A 21051-nucleotide genomic window follows, 5' to 3' on the forward strand; every position below is an offset into this window, starting at 1 on the left:
AACTCAAATTCTAGTAAAAAGACCAGATGTAATGGTCTAAGAGTGAAGGTACCTGGGCAACATGGCCCCGAGATACTCTCTGTTAGCCAGAACTGAAACCATTCCCGAAGCCAAGGCAGCCTCACGAGACCCTGGGTCAGAACCATCTGGCTAAAATGCTCCCGAATTCACAGAAATGCTGAACTATTAAGTGTTCACTGTTTGAAGCCGCTAAGGTTTGCAGTAATTTGCTATACAGAGATAGATACTAACATACACATGCTAAGTTTTACTTTACTTGTTTACTACTTGTCTCCCCTCATAGAATGTGTGCTCTGGGAGTGCAAGAAGTGCGTGTGCTCTATGCACTGCTGTGCCCCTAGTCTAGGACGGTGGTGCCTGACCCACCCTAGTTGCTCAGTGAATATGTGTGCTCGAAATACAGACGTGCCTAAAAATCGATGCTGCTGAACAGACAAAAGCATGGAAGCAGCTGAACTTTCTAATGTGAGCTCTTTTTACTAAAAGATGGTGACTGTCTGGAGCAAAGACGAGCAGGTAAGGGGGCAGGGAAACCAGAGCCCTGGAAACACACCGACCAGAATGCAATCGAGAATGCTGACACAGTGAAAAACATAACTGACGTCACTGAACAGCTTAGGCAGAAACTGTTAAATGGGAACCTAATTTGCTGTGTAAGCTTTCACCAAAAACACAATAAAATTTAACTGGGGAAAAAAAAAATGAAGATGTGTATTTAACGTACACTTATTACTACTTTGGAGGCCTGGTGGCACCGTGGTTAAGGGCTGCGGCTGCTAACCAAAAGGGCAGCAGTTTGAATCCACTAGCTGCTCCTTGGAAACCCTATGGGGCAGTTCTACTTTGTCCTACAAGGTCGCTAAGAGTTGGAATCCACTCGACGGCAACGGGGTCCATTTTTTTTATCACTATTTTAAGACCTTCTTAGTCAGCATCGTGGTTAAGAGTTGGTCATATTTTATCAGAATTTGTTTTTTCTTTTTTAAGTATGCCCTAAAAGTGAACTCTCGGGAAGACAAAGAGAAGTGGGGGTGGGGTGGGGGGCGACGACCCATCAACACCTCTGCCCAGAGCAGTCTCAGAATCACACGGTCAGCGCGTCAGGGGTGTGCCCAGGGCCGTCTCAGACGAGCGCCCGAGGCCCAGGTGCTTGCCTTGGAAGGCTCGTCGCGCAGAGCTGCCAGGCGGCCTTTCTGGGGACGCCGCAACACTGAGCCGGTGCTGTAGGCGTCTGTGTGACTGTCGGCCACAGGGAACCGGAAGTCCGGGACACTGCCCAGGTGCGGCCGGCTGAAACGTGAAGACAAGAGAACGGTGGTTATTAGGAGAATGCAAACCCACGCTGTTGGTCGAGCCAGGACTGACCGATCTTGAAAATAAGTAATTTCACACAGAAAAAGGTCTCCAAGGAGGGCGTGTCGTTCGCTTGCCCAACAGCAGTACATTGCCTGCTCCCTGCCAACACTCAGGCTTTCGGCCCTGCCCAGGGAAAACCAGGGCAGACTGGTTCAGACAGCGATAATCAGGGGTTCCCGCTGCCCAGGCCTGGAGGAGACAGCAGAGATCCACCTCAGACTCCTCTTCGCAGAGCAAGTTGTTGTGTCCTGAGTTTGCGCTCCACATTCTCCACGGCCGAGCAGGAAGCACATAAAAACATCACTCGGGTTTGTCTGTTCTTTCCCTACTTGTGCCAAGACCCACAGTGTGTGACCCACCAATCTCTACACTCCCGTCGGCAACGCCGCCAAGGGGCCACTAGTGGGCGCCGTGGAGGGTCCAGCTGCAGATACCCCCAAACCACAGCTGGGGCTTCTATGAACACCTTTGGCAGCCTGCTCTGCTGTTGCTGAACCCAGAGCACAGACCCACGTGCAGTCAGAGAACAGAAAATCAGCACCCCTGGCTGAAGACGGCCCAGCAACAACTCAGATGAAGAAGCTGAGGGAGCCCTTGAAGCAGACACGGCTGGTGACGGCGAAGCAGAGGGTGGCTGGCCTCCACCACGGGCATGCTGCTTCATCACTTTACTCCCGCCACTGTGTCATTTTTGTTTAATCTAGTAACTCCTTGTTCTCTGCAAAAGAAGAGCGGTTGCCTTCATGTTCAGAAATCCTTAAGATCTCGGGGGAGAGTCTCCATTCTTCTGATTAATAGAGCCCGGCACCACTCTCTGCCTGCACGCCTGCAGACAGGACTGGTTAAACACACCAATCTGTCTACTTTTAGTTCACCTAGGGGGCACACGAGCACCGACGTTTTCAGAAGAAATGTCTTCTTGAAGTTCTACCTAAGATTTATTACTTGTCAGTAAGAGATCAAAGCGTACACTCTGACCGCCAACCATCTCTCTCTACCTCTCTCATCCCGCGTTCCTACTGAAACTGCTCGCTGCTTCTCAGTAGGATTTCTAGCATAGCTGCTTTGGGGTCGTGGCACACTTCAGAATCAGATGAAAGCGATACACACACGAAACCCCGCGTGTGACTGTGGGCAGTTCCCAGGTCCTCTGAAGCCCACCCAGGCCTCCTGAGAGTGACATTCTTTCTAAGCCTCCTTTGATCCCAGTCTAGGCCTCTTTTCTCCAACGTTCCCTCCTAGCTGACCTTGTTCACCCCGTCACTTGGGGCAATCCATCCATCCATCTCGTCTCTTCACTCCTCAATTGAGCCCATTGTTTGTGGCTGGGAAGACCACAAACACACAACAGCAGGCTCGGGGCTCGAAGGCCACACACAACAGCGGGCCCGTGGCTGGGAAGGCCACAAACACACGACAGTGGGCTCGTGGCTGGGAAGACCACAGGCTTCACCACGAAGTCACGAGGAACAAGTGTAGCGCGTCCCTGGATGCAGGCCACCTCTGCGTCCTTCCTACCGAAGACGCCACAGCACTCAACTGCGCTGCATCCCGTCCTCTTTCCACAGCTCTTCTCCTGAGCCCTCTCCCCTTGCTGACCACTCTCATCTAAGCCACTGGACAAGAGATGTCTAGCTTTGCCCCTTCTTCCTTACCTCTCCAGGCCAACACAGACACTGCTGCCCTTGGTCCCACTCACTCCTGTCTTCTGGGGTGACTGGAGCTTCTGGGGCTCCTCTGGCTTTATCTCTGACCCTTTGACTACAACATACGCACGACTTCTCCATCCTAACATTTTCCTGCCTCACCTTCACCACTCTTTCAAGTTCCTGCACCATTTCTCTGCTTCCCTTCGTTACTAAAACTCTCAAGTCATACACACTGTGTCCACTTCCTCTTCATCTGCTTACTCGTACCACACTTCTAGAACACACATCTTCATGTAATCCACAGAGCAAGGAGATGCCTCAGCTAGGCTAGGGACACCAGTCTTTCGCCATCAAGGCCCTCATCACCAAACTGAGCAATTTCTGTCCTTGTCTCCTCCACCATTTCCCTCGAGGTACACACGCCACCAATCCTATGTCAGGATCTCCCTCCAGGGCGCTCAGAGACAGGGACACTTCCTGGCTCTCTGTCGCTGTAACCGTGTCTTCACCCATTTCTCGTTTTTCAGAAGTGGGTTCAGTATGGACAGCCACAGGCCTTCAAGACACCCTGGATCTACAAAGGCAAAAACATCTGTGTAGGCTCCTAAACCAGGAGGCCAGTGTCACCAGTCAACCACTTCAACTTCTGCTAAAGTTTAACTCTCACATCATGACCTTTTTCTACAAAGAAACAAAGTCCTTTTTTTTTTTTAAATAGCTTACTGAGAATTGCTGTCTCCATAATGTGAGTAAGAAAAACTAAGGAGGCTCAGGGCTTCACATGCTGTCATTTACTAGGTTCAGTCCTAGGCCAGGTGGACCACTCCTACATCAGCCAATTCATGTTTCAACAGATTCTTAAAGGACCAGGTATCATCGACCTACAGAGGCTCCTGCAAGTCCTGTACTAAGTCCACGAAGGTCAAGGTGCTCCCCAGCACCGAGCTGTGCAGTCACTGCCTGGCTCTCTCCTCCATCCCACAGGGGCGACTGTCACCCATGTGCAGTGTGTCATCTGCTGTCTCAGGCTCTGTTCTATCCAGACGTCATTTGCTGGTCCTTCAAATAGACCCAAATATTAACTAACCATTCTCCACCCTCCAAGCATCCTCCCTCCACACCTCCCCCCGGGTTTTTGACTTTTGTCAAGACCTGAGGAAGCACCCTCCTGGGGTGCCAGCTCAAACCGTTAGGACGATCGTTTACTCTCCCCTTCTGCCTGCTCCTAAGCTACACACTCCTCGAGGACAGGCCCGAGCCACATGCAGTCACGTCACCCATGACAAGGACAGGGTCCTGCAGACACAGAGTAGATGCTAGAAACACACTTGTTAACTGGTTAGCGCCATACCCGTGATGAAGTGGAGCGCCTCTCAGCCTCATCTGGTCTAGTTCAGCCCTCAGTGCTTCAATGCTTAGGACGAGCTGATCCTACAAGACAGCAAATGACAGACACTGTAGCCACCTCTGTCAGGTTTTCACATTATTTTCATCAACCGTAACAGGCTACATTAGCAGTTACGATACCAAACACTTTACTTCTGGGAACGGTTTCTGCAAGTGTCCTAAAATCAACATAAGCCCTCAGCCGGCGAATTCACTGTGTGAACCACAGTGAACACAGGGCTATATCGTAGTCACAGGCAGGTTTGTGGGAGGATACCCACCAAACCAGCAACAATTGCTAATTCTGTAGAGGAGAATAGAACATTTCTGGGGTGGATGAATGTGTATGTGAACAAGACCCAAATCTACCATTTGTGTTTCCCTGACTGTTGTAAAATGTCTCACATCAAACCTGCTTTCACCTGTGTGGCCTTTGCATGCCTGATCTCATTCCTGTACCCGGCCAAGCAAGTGAAACACAAAAAGTTTTTTAAGTCACCAAATAACCTTCTAGACCTGTGCTGCCCCCTTCGGTCACCACTCACTCACACGTGGCCACTGAGCAGTAAAGTAGGGCCAGTCCTAACTGAGACGCACAACGGCTGAAAAAATACAGTGGCGTTCAACAACTCAACTATGAAGGGGAAAAAGGAACACAGCTCGTAAGTTTTTTATATTAGTTACATGATGTAATGATAACATTTTGGATACACTGGGTTAAATACAATTAATTCCACCCATTTCTTTTCATGCTTTTAAAACATGGCTGCTAGGAAATGGAAACGACACAGGCGGCCCACCCTGCATGTCTGTTAGACAGCACCACTCCAGATCAAAGGCTTACGCCAAGGTTTTCGCTGCCAACGCGCCCAGGAAGGACGCAGAGCCCTGAACCAGACACACTGCCGGTCTCACAACACATCCGAAATAAATGATCCCACGTACAAATCTAGGGCTGCTAAAAACATTACGCCAGCAGACTACGAGAGACGTCAAGTTTAACTCCACCTCCGCCAAAGAGCCCAAGAAATTATGACAAACGCAGGTCAACCCAGCTCTTACCGGATTTCTAGAGGAACTAGAGATTTAAGTACCTTATCATGTTGTGTTTCTTCTAACTGCTTTTTTGCATGTTCAACTTCCCGTAATAGAGAATTCTGAAAAAGATACACTAATTTAGTGTTGATTCTTTAAAACGCTCCATGTAGTACAGTATACTTACATTGCTGGTTTTTGTTTTTTAAAAAGGACCCGGGAAAAGGAACGGGTCCTACGAGCTAATTAATGAGCAGGGCCACAGTCACGGAGTGACGAGACAGTAACAACATTTAATAATGTTTCTTGTCCATATGCAAATAACTTTTTCAGTGAGTAAATTTTCTAAATGAGGTATGCCACACTCATGGTGAAAAGCTATTTAATCAAGTGAACTGGTTTCACTTTTAGGTTTTGCAGTTCATTGGTGATCTGGAAGCCTAAAATGAAGCTTCAATGTCTAATTCACATCTAACGTAAGTATTCCAACTCTGAGGGTGAATGAGGACGGAAGTCAGAGCCATTACTGCCCAGTACTGGTGTCCTATAATGCATTTCTGCGGGGTTTTGTGCTAAGTGAAACATATCGTAGTTAGTGGTGATCACTGGTTTCTCTCAAACCACCATGACCCCAACCCAATGCCAGTCTCAGGACGGTCTCCAAGCCTCCTCTCCAGAGATGCCGGTGTGGTTACAGGAGACTCTGCCAAGTCCAAATATGACGGCGGCCCATTACTGCTTCTCTGCCATGGGTTCTAGGGCAGTCCTCACTCTGCTTCTGGCTAAAGTATTTCCATGGTAGGAACAGTACAAGCCAGGTCTAGAATTTTCCCAAACCAAACCAAAGAGAAGGAAGTAGACAGGAGAATACTTGTTTTTGGCTGACTAAATCCTCCTTATTCCACTCACTGCTATAGAGCTATGTTTCCAAATGGGACTGAGATTAACTTCCAGTGGAAGAGCAACGAAGGGGCAGGGATCGGGCTAAAAAAAAGTTCTTGCACAGGGGTTGCCGAACTAGGGCCTGCTGGCCAAGTCAGGCCCACTGCCTGTTGCTGTAAATATTCCTGGAACACAGCCACGCCCGTTCATTTACATATTGCCTGTGGCTGCTTTCCTGCTTTCCTGACAGTTCTGAGCTTCTCTGAGGAGCTTGCAGAGTGCTCTCTGCAGAGGGAGCTATCCTGACGTGTGTGTGCCACAACCTACCTTGTCTTCCAGGGCAGCCATCCTCTCCTTAAGATGAAGTTGGAGCCTCTCATTAGATTCTGAAAGAAGCTTGTCAACAGTGTCTGATAAACGTTTATTGTGTTCTTCATTCATTTTCTCTCTTTGTCTTGCCTAAAACAAGAGAACAGAAAACTTACAAAGTAACTGCGGGATCACTGTTCTGGAGTACAAAGGAGCAGCTCTGTGAGCTACAAATCTGCCCTCACTCCCCGGCAGGTTTCCTGTCCCACTGTCATCTCTGGCGGGACTTCTGCATGATTCCCAGGGATGATTCAGGGACGGAGGGAAACACAGACACCAGTCTTCCAGGGGTCACACGATGAGAAGACCCCGATGCTCCTGTTAAGCCACACACGTGTGGGGCCTCGGCGATGTCACACCCATGAAATATCATGGCCTCAGATAGCAAGTCCACCTGCACGGCTCCGTGTGTTTGAGCAGCCAGCTCTCCTGCACATTGGTAGAGGAACTTCCCGTGTATAGAAAAGCTGCAGTCTACACTCAGGAGAAAAAACTTACTTTACAAAAGATTTAAAAAAATGAGTTTTCAAAAGATTAGGTGTGGATCATAACAAACTATGGATAACACTGTGAAGAATGGGAATTCCAGAACACTTAATTGTGCTCATGAGGAACCTTTACATAGATCAAGAGGCAGTTGTTCGGACAGAACAAGGGGATCCTGATTGGTTTAAAGTCAGGAAAAGTGTGTGTCAGGGTTGTATTCTTTCAGCATACCTATTTAATCTGTACGCTGAGCAAATAATACGGGAAGCTGGACTATATGAAGAAGAACAGGGCATCAGGATTGGAGGAAGACTCATTAACAACCTGTATTATGCAGATGACACAACCTTGCTTGCTGAAAGTGAAGAGGACTTGAAGCACTTACTAATGAAGATCAGAGACCACAGCCTCCAGTATGGATTACACCTCAACATGAAGAAAACAAAAATCCTCACAACTGGACCAATAAGCAACATCATGATAAACAGAGAAAAGATTGAAGTTGTCAAGGATTTCATTTTACTTGAATCCACAATCAACAGCCATGGAAGCAGCAGTCAAGAAATCAAAAGACGCATTGCATTGGGCAAATCTGCTGCAAATGACCTCTTCAAAGTGTTGAAGAGCAAAGATGTCACCCTGAAGACTAAGGGGCGCCTGACCCAAGCCATGGTATTTTCAATCACATCATATGCATGTGAAAGCTGGACAATGAATAAGGAAGACCGAAGAAGAGCTGACGCTTTTGAATTGTGGTGTTGGCGAAGAATATTGAATATTCCATGGACTGCCAAAAGAACGAACAAATCTATCTTGGAAGAAGTGCGGCCAGAATGCTCCTTAGAGGCAAGGATGGCGAGACTGTGTCTTACATACTTTGGCCATGTTGTCAGGAGGGATCAGTCTCTGGAGAAGGACATCATGCTTGGCAGAGTACAGGGTCAGCGGAAAAGAGGAAGACCCTCAATGAGGTGGATTGACACAGTGGCTGCAACAATGAGCTCAAGCATAACAACAATTGTAAGGATGGCGCAGGACCGGGCAGTGTTTCGTTCTGTTGTACATAGGGTCGCTATGAGTCGGAACTGACTCGATGGCACCTAACAACAACAAAAGATTAGTGGATCTGTGAATATACTAAAAAGTATTAAATTGTACATTTTAAATGAGTGAATTGTATGGTATCCAAATTATATCTCATTAAAGTTACAATAACAATAATAATCATAGACCATTGCTCATTCCACAGGCAAAAACAATCACTGGAGATAGGAAGACTTACCTGTATTTTCCTTTGCACCCTGCATAGCTTGAATCTATTTTAATGAAGAGTTATGTGTAAAAATTATAAATTGCCCCAAGTAACTGAAAATATAACAACAACAAAGTTGACATGTCCGCATTTTGATGTTATTGTTGCCAAGTGCCGCCGAGTCGGTTCCGACTCCCAGCGACCCTACGTACCACAGGACGAAACCCTGCCCGGTCCTGTGCCACATCCTTGAAATCATTGCTCTGTTTGAGCCCATTGTTGCAGCCACTGTGTCAGTTCATGTCGTTGAGGGACTTCTACTTTTTTCTTGACCCTCTACTTTACCAACCATGATGCCTTTCTCCAGGGACTGGGCTGTCACGATAATATGTCCAAACTACAGAAGACAAAGTCTTGCCATCTTCGCTTCTAAGGAGCATTCTGGCTGTACTTCTTTCCAAGACAGATTTACTCCTTCTTCTGGCAGTCCACGGTATATTCAACATTCTTCTCTAACATCATCAGTTCTTCTTAGGTCTTCCTTATTCATTGTCCAGCTTTCACACGCATATGAGGCGACCGAAAATACCATGGCTTGGGTCAGGTGCACCCTAGTCCTCAAAGTGACATCTTTGCTTTTAACACTTTAAATAGGTCCTTTGCAGCTGGTTTGCCCGATGCAATGCGTTGTTTGATTTCTTGACCGCTGCTTCCTGGGTGTTGATTGTGCATCAGGTAAAATGAAATCCTTGACAACTTCAATCTTTTCTCCATTTATCACGATATTGCTTATTGGTCCGGCTGTAAGGATTTTTGTTGTCTTTATGTTGAGATGTAATCCATATTAAAGGCTGTGGTCTTTGATCTTCATCAGTAAAAGCTTCAAGTCCTCTTCACTTTCAGCAAGCAAGGTTGTGTCATCTGCATAACGCAGGTTGTTAATGAGTCTTCCTCCAATCCTGACGCCCCGTTCATCTTCAGACAGTATAGCTTCTCAGATCATTTGCTCAGCATACAGATTGAACAGATATGGTGAAAGGATACAACCCTGGCGCATAGTTTTCCTGATTTTAAATCAGGCAGTGTGTCCTTATCCTGTATGAAAGACTACATGTTGGTCTATGTAAAGTTTCCTCATGAGCACAATTAAGTGTTTTGGAATGCCCATTCTTTGCAATGTTATCCATAATTTGTTATGATCCACACAGTCGAATGCCTTTATATAGTCGATAGAACACAGTAAACATCCTTCTGGTATTCTCTGCTTTCAGCCAGGATCCATCTGACATCAGCAATGATATCCCTCATTCCACATCCTCTTCTGAATCTGGCCTGAATTTCTGGCAGTTCCCTGTTGATGTACCGCTGCAGCTGCTTTTGAATGATCTACAACAAAATTTGACTTGTGTGCGACATGAATGATATTGTTCGAGAATTTCTGCATTCAGTGGGATCACCTTTCTTTAGAATGGGCACAAATATGGATCTCTTCCATTCGGTTGGCCAGGCAGCTGTCTTCCAAATTTCTTGGCATAGATGAGTAAGCACTTCCAGGACTGCATCCATTTGTTGAAACATCGCAACTGGTATTCCGTCAATTCCTGGAGCCTTGTTTTTCACCAATGCCTTCGGTGCAGCCTGGACTTCTTCCTTCAATACCATCAGGGTTTCTATTTTTTAAATTTTGCTTTAAGTTTACAGCTCAAGTTAATTTCAAATACAAAAATTTATACGCATATTGTTATGTGACCCTAGTTGCAATCCCTATAACGTGACAGCACACTCCCCCTTTCCAACCCGGGTTTCTTGTGTCCATTCAACCAGTTTCTGTCCCTTCCTGCCTTCTCATCCTGCCTCTGGACAGGAGCCGCCCATTTGGTCTTGTGTATCTGACTGTACACTCTTCGTGGGTATTATTTATGTTTTATAGTCCAGTCTAATATTTGTCTGAAGAGTAGGCTTTGGGAATGGTTTTAGTTCTGGGATAACAGAGTGTCTGGGAGCCGTGGCTTCTAGAGTTCCTCTAGTCTCAGTCAGACCATTAAGTCTGGTCTTTCTATGTGAATTTGAGTTCTGTACCCCACTTTTCTCCTGCTCCATCAGGGACTCTCTGTTGTGTTCCCTGTCAGGGCGGTATTGGTGATAGCCAGGCACCATCTAGTTCTTCTGGGCTCAGGCTGATGGAGTCTCTGGTTTATGTGGCCCTTTGATCTCTTTGGTGTTCTTCATTCTCCTTTGCTCTGGATGGGTTGGGGCCAATTGATGTATCTTAGAGAGCCACTTGCTAACAGCTTTTAAGACCCCCGATGCCACTCACCAAAGTGGGATGGAGAACATTTTCTTAATAAACTTTGTTATGCCAATTGACCTAGATGTCCCCCGAAATCATGGTCCCAGACCCCCGCCCCTGCTACTCTGTTTGTTCCTGGAAGAGTTTGGTTGTTTCAGGGAACTTCTTAGCTTTTGGTTTAGACCAGTTGTACTGACTTCCCCCATACTATGTGTTGTCCTTTCTTTCACCTAAGATAATTCTTGTCTACTACCTAGTTAGTGAATTCCCCTTTTCCTCCCTCTCCACCTTTTTAACCATCAAGGAATGTTTTCTTCTGTGTTTAAACCTTTTATTGAGTCCTTATAATAGTGGACTCATACAATATTTGTGTTTTTGCCACTGACTGCTTTCACTCAGTGTAATGCCCTCCAGATTCATCCATGTGGTGAGATGTTTCGTGGATTTGTCATTGTTCTTTATTGTTGCGTAGTATTTCATTGTGTGTGTGTACCATAATTTGTTCATCCATTCGTCCACTGATGGGCACCTGGGTTGTTTCTATCTTTTTGCTATCGTGCTGCAATGAACATGGGTGTGCATATATGCCATCAGTTCTTGATCAAATGATACCTCCTGAAATGAATGTTGATCAATTCTTTTTGATACAGTGACTTGAGTATTCCTTCCACCTTCTTTTTATGCTTCCTGTGTTGTTCAGCATTTTGCCCATACAATCCTTCAATACTGCAACTTGAAGCCTGAATTTCTTTGTCCGTTTGTTCAGCTTGAGAAATGCCAAGTGTGTTCTTCCCTTTTGGTTTTCTAACTCCAGGTCTTTGCACATTTATGTCATAATAGTACTTTACTTTGTCCTTCTGAGCTGCCCTCTGAAATCTGTTCAGCTCTTTTACTCCATTGTTTTCTGTTCACTTTAGCTACTCTACGTTCAAGAGCAAGTTTCAGTCTCTTCTGACATCCATTTTGGTCTTTTCTTTCTTTCCTGTCTTCTTAACGACCTTTTGCTTTCTTCATGTGTGATGTCCTTGATGTCATCCCACAATTCTTCCGGTCTTCGGTCGGTAGTGTTCAATGCATTAAATCTACTCTCGAGACTCTCTTAATTCAGATTGGATATACTCAAGGTTGCACTTTGGCTCTCGTTAACTTGTTTTAATTTTCTTCAGCTTCAACTTGAACCTGCATGTAAGCAACTGATGGTCTGTTCTGCAGTCGGCCCCTGGCCTTGTTCTGACATGATACGAAGCCTCTCCATTGTCATTCCTGTGTATTTCATCTGGGGAGGTGAACGTGTATAGTCACTGTGTTGTTAAAAAACAGTATGTGCAATGAAGAAGTCGTTGGTCTTGCAAAATTCTATCATCTGACCTCTAGCATCATTTCTATCCACCAAGGCCCTATTTTCCAACTATGGATTCTTCTCTGTTTCCAACTTTGTTTCACATTCCAATTACCAGTAATTACCAATGCATCTTGATTGCACGTTCGATCAATTTCAGACTGCAGAAGTTGGTAAAAATCTTCAATTTCCTCATCTTTGGCATTAGTGGTTGGTGTGCAAATTTGAACAATAGTTGTATTAACTGTTCTTCCTTGTAGGAGTGTGGATATTCTCCTAACACCGACAGCATTGTACTTCAGGACCTACCTAACCTACTGCCGTTGTACTTCAGGACAGATCTTGAAATGTTCTTTTTGACAATGAACGTGAAGCCGTTCCCTTCCAATTTGTCATTCCTGGTATAGCAGACCATATGACTGTCTGGTTCAAAATGGCCAATACCAGTACATTTCAGCTCAGTAATGCCTAGGATATTGATCTTTAAGCATTCCATTTCAATTTTGACAACTTCCATAGAACTGTATCAATGTCACGATTTGAAAACTTCTTTTTTTTGGCCTTACATCCTGAACCAACGCAAGTGAGGCCTGGAAAGAACAGGACGTGCTGGTAGGCAGCAGACCTCTGGGAATCTCTGTTCAGGACTCTCCCTGCCCTCACTCCCTGAGGGAGTCTGCAGGGCTCAGCAGTGCCCCGAGGCAGAGGGCAGTGCACGCAGTGACCTGAGCCTCTGACTCAACCCCTCTGCCTTCGGTTTCCTCATCTGTAGAATGGGGTACCCACATTTTCCATGTAAGGGCACTGTGAGGATTAAATGTAAAGCACTCATAGTAATGCCTAACATAAGCTAAATGGACCCAATCACGGCATATACAAGACACTCCTCCTTCTTTAGAAAATCATGCTTATTTTCCATTAGGATCTGAACATTTTTCAAGCAAAAAAAGTTCATGTTTAATTGCCTTAGTTATAAACATTAACCTTACTGCAACACTTGATCTTCAAAACTCCATCAACTGTTGTGAAAGTAAGGAAGCATATCCCCATAATAAATAAAAATATAATTCTCCAGTTAAGGAGTGTTGGGAGGGAGGATTCCCTAGTGTGGAATCTCTTAACGGAAGTCAGTATCTTCATTTCATGGAGCTCAGATTTCATTCTCTGCAGCTCGTGGCCAAGAGTGTAGCTTTCTGTTGGCCTTGCGTTCGTGCCAGGAAGCTGGCTAATGGGGGATACAAGGGCTTTACCCTTAGGTGCTACCTGCTTTCGCTCTCCGCCCACGTGGTAAAGAGGAACCACCCAGAGCACCAGGCTTGGTGCCAGCTGGACCTGGCACTGCTTTTAGCTATGCCTCTGTTTCCTGGGTGTTCCAGACTGACAACGTCCAACTCTTTCAGGGAAAACCCTCTCAGGATCCAACTGACAAAACCCCCACCATCAGGCCGTCTCAGTGCTGTGTCACACTCAGTCACACTTCTCCTTGTGCTCAGGGACATCAGTCCACACATGTACCTTTACATTCAGGGTAACAATTTGTTATTTTGGGAGAGAGGTCAGGCCTATGACCTAGATTTGGGACTTTAGAGCCACGTCCTAAGCAAGGGGACCACTCAACTGGGAGGACAGACCGTACTCCAAATTTCAGGAACCACGAGTATTAGGGTGACCCCGAAGGCCCCACTTGTACCTAGGACATTTCCTGACAGGCTCGTTAGATCAGCGAGAAGCTTCACGCGACTCATGGGTCCCAGGCCCCGGGCCGCACGGTCTGCTGCTGCCAACGCTGACACAGCTGACGGCATGCTGCAGGACGTCATCAGCAGTGGGGAGCTGACAGGCGGCCCCACGGACTAAACGCTCCCAGCGGGACTCGAGACGGAGGGCAGCACCCGAGTCAGGTGTGGGGGCAGGAGAGGGGCCGAGTGCCCCCAGACTGAGCTCGGCGCTCCCTCACCCACGCTGGCAGAACACATACCCGCTGCAGTTCTTGGTTCTTTTCCTCCAACTGCACCTCCATCTGCCGCAACCGCTCTTCAATGTTGCCGTGTCTCTCTTCAGCCTGCCAGCGAGAGCCGAGGTGAGTGTGAGTGTGAGCTGAGTGGACTTTGCTGACGACACGCGGCATCCTACTGCAGTAGCAGCAAGCGTACCATGCTCGGCATGAACTACTTCTCCATAGCATTGAACGGACAGCATCTGCTCACGTCTAGTGCCACATCCTAGCTGGTCTCATGTGCTAAACTGCGAAGCCATTACCCCGCATGCTGGTGCTCTGACCCATGGCTGGTGCTGGTGACTACAGCCGTGAGAGAAACATGTGCCTTTCACCCCGCCCCCAGGGCAAGTTTCAATGGATTCACATTTCCCCCTCCTTGGACTGCTGGTGGTTAGTCAGCATGGAAAGCAGAAAGCAGCAAGCACAAGTAAGGACCGAGGTACAAATTCTACCTTCCTAAGCTTGGAAGTAAGTTCCAACAGTTTAGCTTCCTTGGCAGCAGAGCTCCCAGAAGACAAAAGGTCAGACTACAAAGCCGACAGGGGGCAGGAAAGATAACGGGGAGAAAGAAACCAAGACTTTAAAAGCAGATCACAGAGGGAGAGGAAAGGCTCTGTTGGAGCTGTTAGCAAGGAGCTTGCTCTAAGGAGTGGCCTGTGCAGCACTTGATACCCTCGAGAGACCCACATCCACCTTCACCACCAGGAGCCTTGTTCTCTCTGGTCCCTTGGCTCACTGGCTCCCTTGGCAGGGCTCACCAGGCCCTAGCCAGGCAAGACAAGACCACTTACAGGTGCCCTCTCCCCTGCAGGCCTTGTTTGTGCCACGCCCTCGCCCAGACATGCCCCTGAACCCTCTGCCTGGCTGGTGTGCACTGGCACTGCAGGGCTTAGGCCGTCTCACCAGAAGCCTTTCTGACACCCAGGAAGCTTGGGCTGCCTGCCCTGCTCTGTGCTTTCAGAGCCTGCGGTGTGGCTGCCCCGCCTAGGAACCCACTCCAGCACAGAGAAGCTGCCCGCTGGCCTGCTTGCCTCCCCCAGGGATGGGGAGAACTCTGAGGGCAGGGCTGTGCCTTGCCCACGCCCATGCAAAGGACCACTACAAACACATCTGTGCTATCGCGTGGATACAGGTGCACTGACGTGAGAGCAATGATGACACAGAGCATGGACAAGTCACAGCCAGGTGTCAAGGTCCCCACATCCGACCAGGAAGTAAACCCAGGACGCCACCTTGGACAGCGCGGCCACCCTCTGGGCCAGCTCCGCCTCCACCTCCGGGAGGGTCTCGGCTTTCCGCAGAGTCTGCTGCAGCTTTTGCTCAGCCAGCTCCAGGCGCTCTTGTAACTGCCGGTTCTTGTCCTCGGTCTGCGGAGTGAAAGCAACGCATCACGCTGCAGCAAAGCGCCCAGCTCCTTAGTAAGTGTTTCACAAATGGAAGCAAAACGTAAATGCAGACATGTATCAAATCAGCTATGCTGGAACACTCCTGCTTTGGTAGCTGCTTCAGGGTAAACCTTTTCTGTCTGCTAGGACAGACCAACCTTCATGGGCTCCACTGCACGTGCAAAAACACCTTTCGCCGAAGTACCTGCTTTTCCTGAATGTCTTAACAGGAGCTCCTTTTTATGAATAAAGGCTCCTGTGCACTATGGAAATCTAGTTTTCCGCTGAGGCTCATTCATCCTTACAGGCAAGTTAGGGACGACGGGTGCAGGGCTGACCCTTCTTCAGACATGCTGCCTGAGGACGACCCTGCCTGCAGCAGTCGGCCACGTGCACTGAGCGCAAAGGACTGCTCATCTCCGCTCAAATATAGATCGTTCTACAGAATGCCTAGTGAAAAAAATATGTATTATTCTTTTTAAAACCCCTCTTACTCTAAACCAACATTGCTATGCAGAAAATATCAAAAACAGAGTTTAAAAAAAAAAAAAGGTTAAAAAAGCCACCTGTAGCTTCAGGCTCCTGAGAGGTTAACATTTAACTATACATAGTGTTTCTCTTTTTTCTGTGTGCAAGTACCTCTATGTGTGCATATATACAATATAAACTATGCTTAAAACTCTCAAAAAAGTACATCACAGTAGTCCCTGACTTGGGACACACTGGCGTTACAATGAACCACACACCGCACTTGCAGTTGTCGTTTTTTTCGTTTACATCTCGTTAATAACACATACTACATGCAACGCTGCACCACGTAATTTGATGACGTTTCCATTCCCTGACGTAATGTTTCCAACCCCAAAAGACGGATAAAGATTGGGTTTATAAAGACACTGATAACAAAAAGCAGCAATGATGAAAACGTTAAAAAAAAAAAAAGTAGTATTCAACTTACATCAGAACCAACTTATGACGGAGCAGCCGTCAGAACAAAACCACATTGTAAATTGGGGGCTACCTTTATTTTGTAATCTGCCTCTTGAGGTCATTTTTAGTGTTAACATCTTAAAAAAAAAAAAAAGTGAACATCTTACACATTATTAAATATCATACAGTATCATTTTTAATAGCTGCCTAATATCTTATTTTTTTGTCAAATAACACACCTTACAAAATCGCGAGCTCGCTTCATTTTCAGAAGCCGGACTGAGGTTTCCTTGGCTGACTCGTGGTGTCTGACACGGCGCAGAAACAGGAGCGAGTGTGGCTGGCCGAGCCGCAGGAGGTGCAGGCTCCTATGCCAGGTTTCACCTTGGCATCGGCATCTACCGCACGTTCCCCGGTTACCAACAAGCAGCCAAACCGCCCTGAGGTTTCTGCCACGCTCAGCTCCTACCCACCCTCTGGTAAAAATGCTAACAGGAGACTGATGAACTTTCGATTAAAACGACGACAAGAAGGAAACGAATCCAAGAGTGCAGCCCCATCAAACCCACTGCCGTGAATCCATTTCGAAAGCGACCCAGTGACAGAGTAGAACTGCCCCATAGGGTTTCCTAGGTTGGAATCTTTACAGGAACAGGCAACAACATCTTTCTCCTGTGGAGCAAGCAGCTGGTGGGTTCGAACTACTGACCTTTCAGTTTGCAGCTGAGTGCTTAACCACTCTGCCACCAGATCTCACTGCAGCTCCATCCAAAAAACCAAACCCAATGCCTTCGAGTCGACGCCAACTCCTAGCAACCCTGCAGGACAGAGTAGAACCATCCCACAGGTTTACCAAGGCTGCAAGTCTGTGCAGAAGCAGACCACCCCGTCTCTCTCCCGTGGAGCGGCTGGCGAGTTCGAAACGCCCACCTTCCGGTCAGCACTCAAGCGCTTTAACCAGTGCACCACCAGGGCTCCTTTGCTGTGCCACAGAGTGGTTCCATCAGATCCTACATGGTCAACACTGGTAACGAGAGGCAACTCACACTTCTTAAACGTAATATTCAAGTCAAACAAACATTACATTTGGACTTGATTTCCCAGTGAAAGTCAGGAACAAAGTCTTTAACTTCATTAGTAATTCATTAATCAACACCAGACAGCACTGCATAAAGCCCTACCTGTCGATGCATAGAGTCTTTATTTGCAATCTCATTTTCAAGTTTATCGTTGAGGTCGTGCACAGATGTAGCTTCACGCTGTGCGGCGAGGTAGCGTTTTTCAAGAGTAGTGATTCTCTCCTCCATGTCTTCCTTTTGGGCCATGGCCTAAGTTAGGTATTTCAGAGAAAGGAAGAAAAAAAAAAAAAGGTTGCTAATATTTAATGTGTTAATATACTTATTATGAGGGGAAAAAAAGGCTAAATCCTAATTTTCAAATCAAATGTCATCCTCAATTTTCTCAAACGTGAATACAAATATCCCCACCTCAACTGCCATGAACATTCACCTAGCCCATTAGCAAAGAATCCTCCGGCCCCTCCGCTTACCAAGCGTGTCCCTTCTACACAAACGACAAAAGGGCAATGACAAGATGCCCGAGACAGGACAGAGCGAGGCCTCTGCATGGCTACGACGCTGAGACACCACCGTAGTAAAGCTGGATGAGATCTCATACAAGCACCCCAAAATCCAAGCACATTAACAAATGTAAACAGAAGTCAACATTTAATTAACTGAAAGCAACTGCCTACAGTCTAATTCCGTAGCAAAATCATATTACCCAGTATCAAGCATTCAGACCAAGACCAGAACTTCTCCCTAGGACAATCCCTGTCCCTCGTCCCCGAAACTCGCTGTTTTAAGGTCCTTACCTGTTTACTAAATGACTAATGGTAGCAAAAGCCTTACCATTAAAAATGACAGATTTTAAAAGAAGAATTCCAAAATTCTCTGCATATTAAACTCTATCATGCAATCTCCTACTGTTTCCAAAGAACAGCAAAACTTAAGAGTTAGATGAAATACACCAGTATTTTTCTGTCCTGAGCTCTTACACAAAATTACTCACACTAAGCTTACAGACTGAGTGAGCCTGCTCTGCACACGCTGAAGTCTGAGAGGGCCTCGCAAGGGGACAAAAGGCAGGTGGAGCAGGACGAGTCGCAGAAGAATGTACCAGCCCACCGCTGCTTTTACAGTGACCATTAGTTTCTCATAAAGCATTCTGAATGCAGGAATGTTTGCCAGGAATGAGTGTATTTCTGTACACGAGGGTACACGTTCGTACGGCATGATCGTATCTACTCAGGTGTGAGCACATTCTACACTCCTGTTGTTCGTCTGAACACTGGTGCTCAGTACCGTATAGCCCTGGAGGAGGAGAATGTCAGAATCCTAGAAGACCACCAGTCAGGCCCCCTAACACCGTCTGCAGACCACCCTCACAGCACTCTGAGTGGACCCTGACTTGTAGGTTTGAATCAGAAGGAGATCTGAACGTAATGAAGAATAAATTAGCCTAGCGTTCACAAAGATGAGCAGACATGTCTGACAGCCAGGAATCCGACAGCCAGGAATCCCCCACCCAGGGCGTGAGACAACGCCAGTGCAGCACAGGTGGGAAGGTCAACTTCACACCCGTCCCACCGCGGCCGGTGGGCCAGCTGGAGCATCGCTCCTCCACTGCAGTAGCTTTGGGGTAAAAGGGTGTTTTACCACCAAACGGGTAGCCTGTTACAGTCTCCGAGCACCGACTTGTTTCTCTATTACTTACACGACAGTCCAAAGGCTGAAAGTAACTGAGAAAGTGGGGGCAATATGGACCAGAAGCATCCATTAACCTAACAGCCCGAGTGATCAGCTTCACGCCAACAACACTGCCGTTCCCGTGAGCACTCACTTCGCGGACATCTCTCTGCAGCTTTGTGTTCACTTCCTCGGACTTGATAAGGTCCTTCCTGGCGGTGTCGAGGTCTTCCTCCAGCTCAGTGACGTGGCTGGAGAGGGCAGCCAGGCGCTCCTTCATCTGGCTCTGCTCTCGGGACTGCTTGTCTATGATCTCTTGTAGCTCCACCACCGTAGCCAGGTCATCCTCGTGGCTCAGAGAGCCGTCCGAAGACCTCTGCTGGAAACAAAAAGCCTTAGCTAGCCTTGTTTGCTGAGATAGGACACAAAACGCTTCAGTGGGACAGGTCAAATCAACGTCAATCTAAGCAAACGCTTGGATTATGCAGTTGTAGGGCTGCTCAAGTTTAAGCAGGTGCTTGGTCAACAGGTTCCCAGACAGTCCTACCCACGTACTGCAGACTAGCCAAGGAGAAGACCTGAGGACTTGACTTGCCTTTCCATTCGTGCTTGGTGTGTTTTCTTGTTCATGGTTTATGTCAAGCATCCCATCTGTCAGGGTTTTTTTCTGATTATTCTGTTCTTTAAGGATCATTAGCTAAAACCAAAGAGCAGAATATGAGAGTAAAACATCCTACTTCAGAGAAATAAGAAAGCAAAACTTCTTTTGAAAAGAAATGCAACTGTAAACTGCTAAACTTATTAGCACAGGGAAGGGGGAAGATAAAAAGGCAATGTATCTATCCTGAATATACCCAGGGTGTTAAAAACAGAATCGTTCACCCTCCTGGACCAATGGGCACTTAAAGATTCTGCAGTACTGAAATACACACCTCGTTTTAAGTTAAGGCATTAAAATCTTGTAACCCCCCAACTGAAACCACATGACGGTTTCTCCAGCTTACCTCTTTATGTGTGGCACCTAATTCTTCTTCTAACAAACTACACCTTTCCAGTGCTACGCGCAACCTCTCTCTCACCTGTCAATAAAGGGGCTGAGTTAGCGTGTGTGTGATTTACCGTTACTCCGAATGCATGGTTATGGTAATACAATGTTAGTACGCTCTAACATAACAGAGTATCTGTAACGTCTTTCACTGATATTACTGCCAAGAAAACTTTGTGTCAATGGCTCTAAAACAAGCTTGAGAAAGAGCCTTCCCCTAAATAAATTACATTACCCAAATCTTAATAGAAAAATAATATACACAATGTAATCAATTTTAAGGCATTTTATGCCAACCAGTCCCTTTCATCAGACAGAACCCTGTCTTCTCACAGAGGACCGACACTGAACTCAAGCCACACAAGCCCAGGCCGGCCCCAGGCCCCACACGCGGCACGTGCACAAGTCAGCAGCTGCGACGCGGCAGGCAGGCAGGCAGGTGTACCTTTTCATCCAGAGCTTTGTGGTGTTCAAACAATGATTTTAGCGCCTTGAGAACTTCCACTTCGCTGGATACACCTGCTGGCGACTGCGCTTGTCTCTTGACTACCGTCATCCTGAGGGAGCGCTCGTGTCTGGAGACCAGGCACTCCAAGTGCTCCAGCAGCAGCTGAAATCAAAGGCCACACAGTTAACAGAGTGCATTCAACTTCGTGGTGCACACCGGAATTTAGAGCAAATACCTTCTTTTTGATCTAAAACAGGCTGAGTCCTTTCGATGGCATCTGGCATTAGATCACCTCTCCCAAAGGTATTAACACATCATGAATTCTCACCCTAAATTCCCACTCAGAAGGTGAACACACAAACTGTGTTCAAAACCAGGAGTAGACCAAATCTGTTAAAGACAGCAACACTGATCCCGATATTGACTCCAGGA

General features: G+C 47.0%; 1 protein-coding gene across 6 annotated transcripts in view; it reads right to left on the minus strand.

Annotated features, from left to right (window-relative positions):
* PPFIA1 (PTPRF interacting protein alpha 1) overlaps positions 1–21051 on the minus strand; it is a 131200-nt gene that overhangs the window by 50626 nt on the left and 59523 nt on the right. For 2 of the 6 annotated variants that reach the window (XM_064287617.1, XM_064287615.1), the window contains exons 4-14: positions 20617–20781; positions 20131–20205; positions 19722–19823; positions 19281–19502; positions 17561–17707; positions 15297–15431; positions 14044–14127; positions 6657–6788; positions 5507–5569; positions 4378–4457; positions 1176–1311 (exon numbers count right to left, since the gene is read on the minus strand). In XM_064287617.1, coding sequence (XP_064143687.1) covers positions 1176–1311; positions 4378–4457; positions 5507–5569; positions 6657–6788; positions 14044–14127; positions 15297–15431; positions 17561–17707; positions 19281–19502; positions 19722–19823; positions 20131–20205; positions 20617–20781 — 1341 coding nt within the window. Of the gene's footprint in view, positions 1–1175; positions 1312–4377; positions 4458–5506; positions 5570–6656; positions 6789–14043; positions 14128–14516; positions 14592–15296; positions 15432–17560; positions 17708–19280; positions 19506–19721; positions 19824–20130; positions 20206–20616; positions 20782–21051 lie in introns of all 6 variants that reach the window. The other 4 variants (XM_064287616.1, XM_064287614.1, XM_064287619.1 and 1 more) reach the window with 3 other exon arrangements.

Source organism: Loxodonta africana, chromosome 7, assembly GCF_030014295.1.
Source record: "Loxodonta africana isolate mLoxAfr1 chromosome 7, mLoxAfr1.hap2, whole genome shotgun sequence".
Taxonomy (NCBI): Eukaryota; Metazoa; Chordata; class Mammalia; order Proboscidea; family Elephantidae; genus Loxodonta; species Loxodonta africana.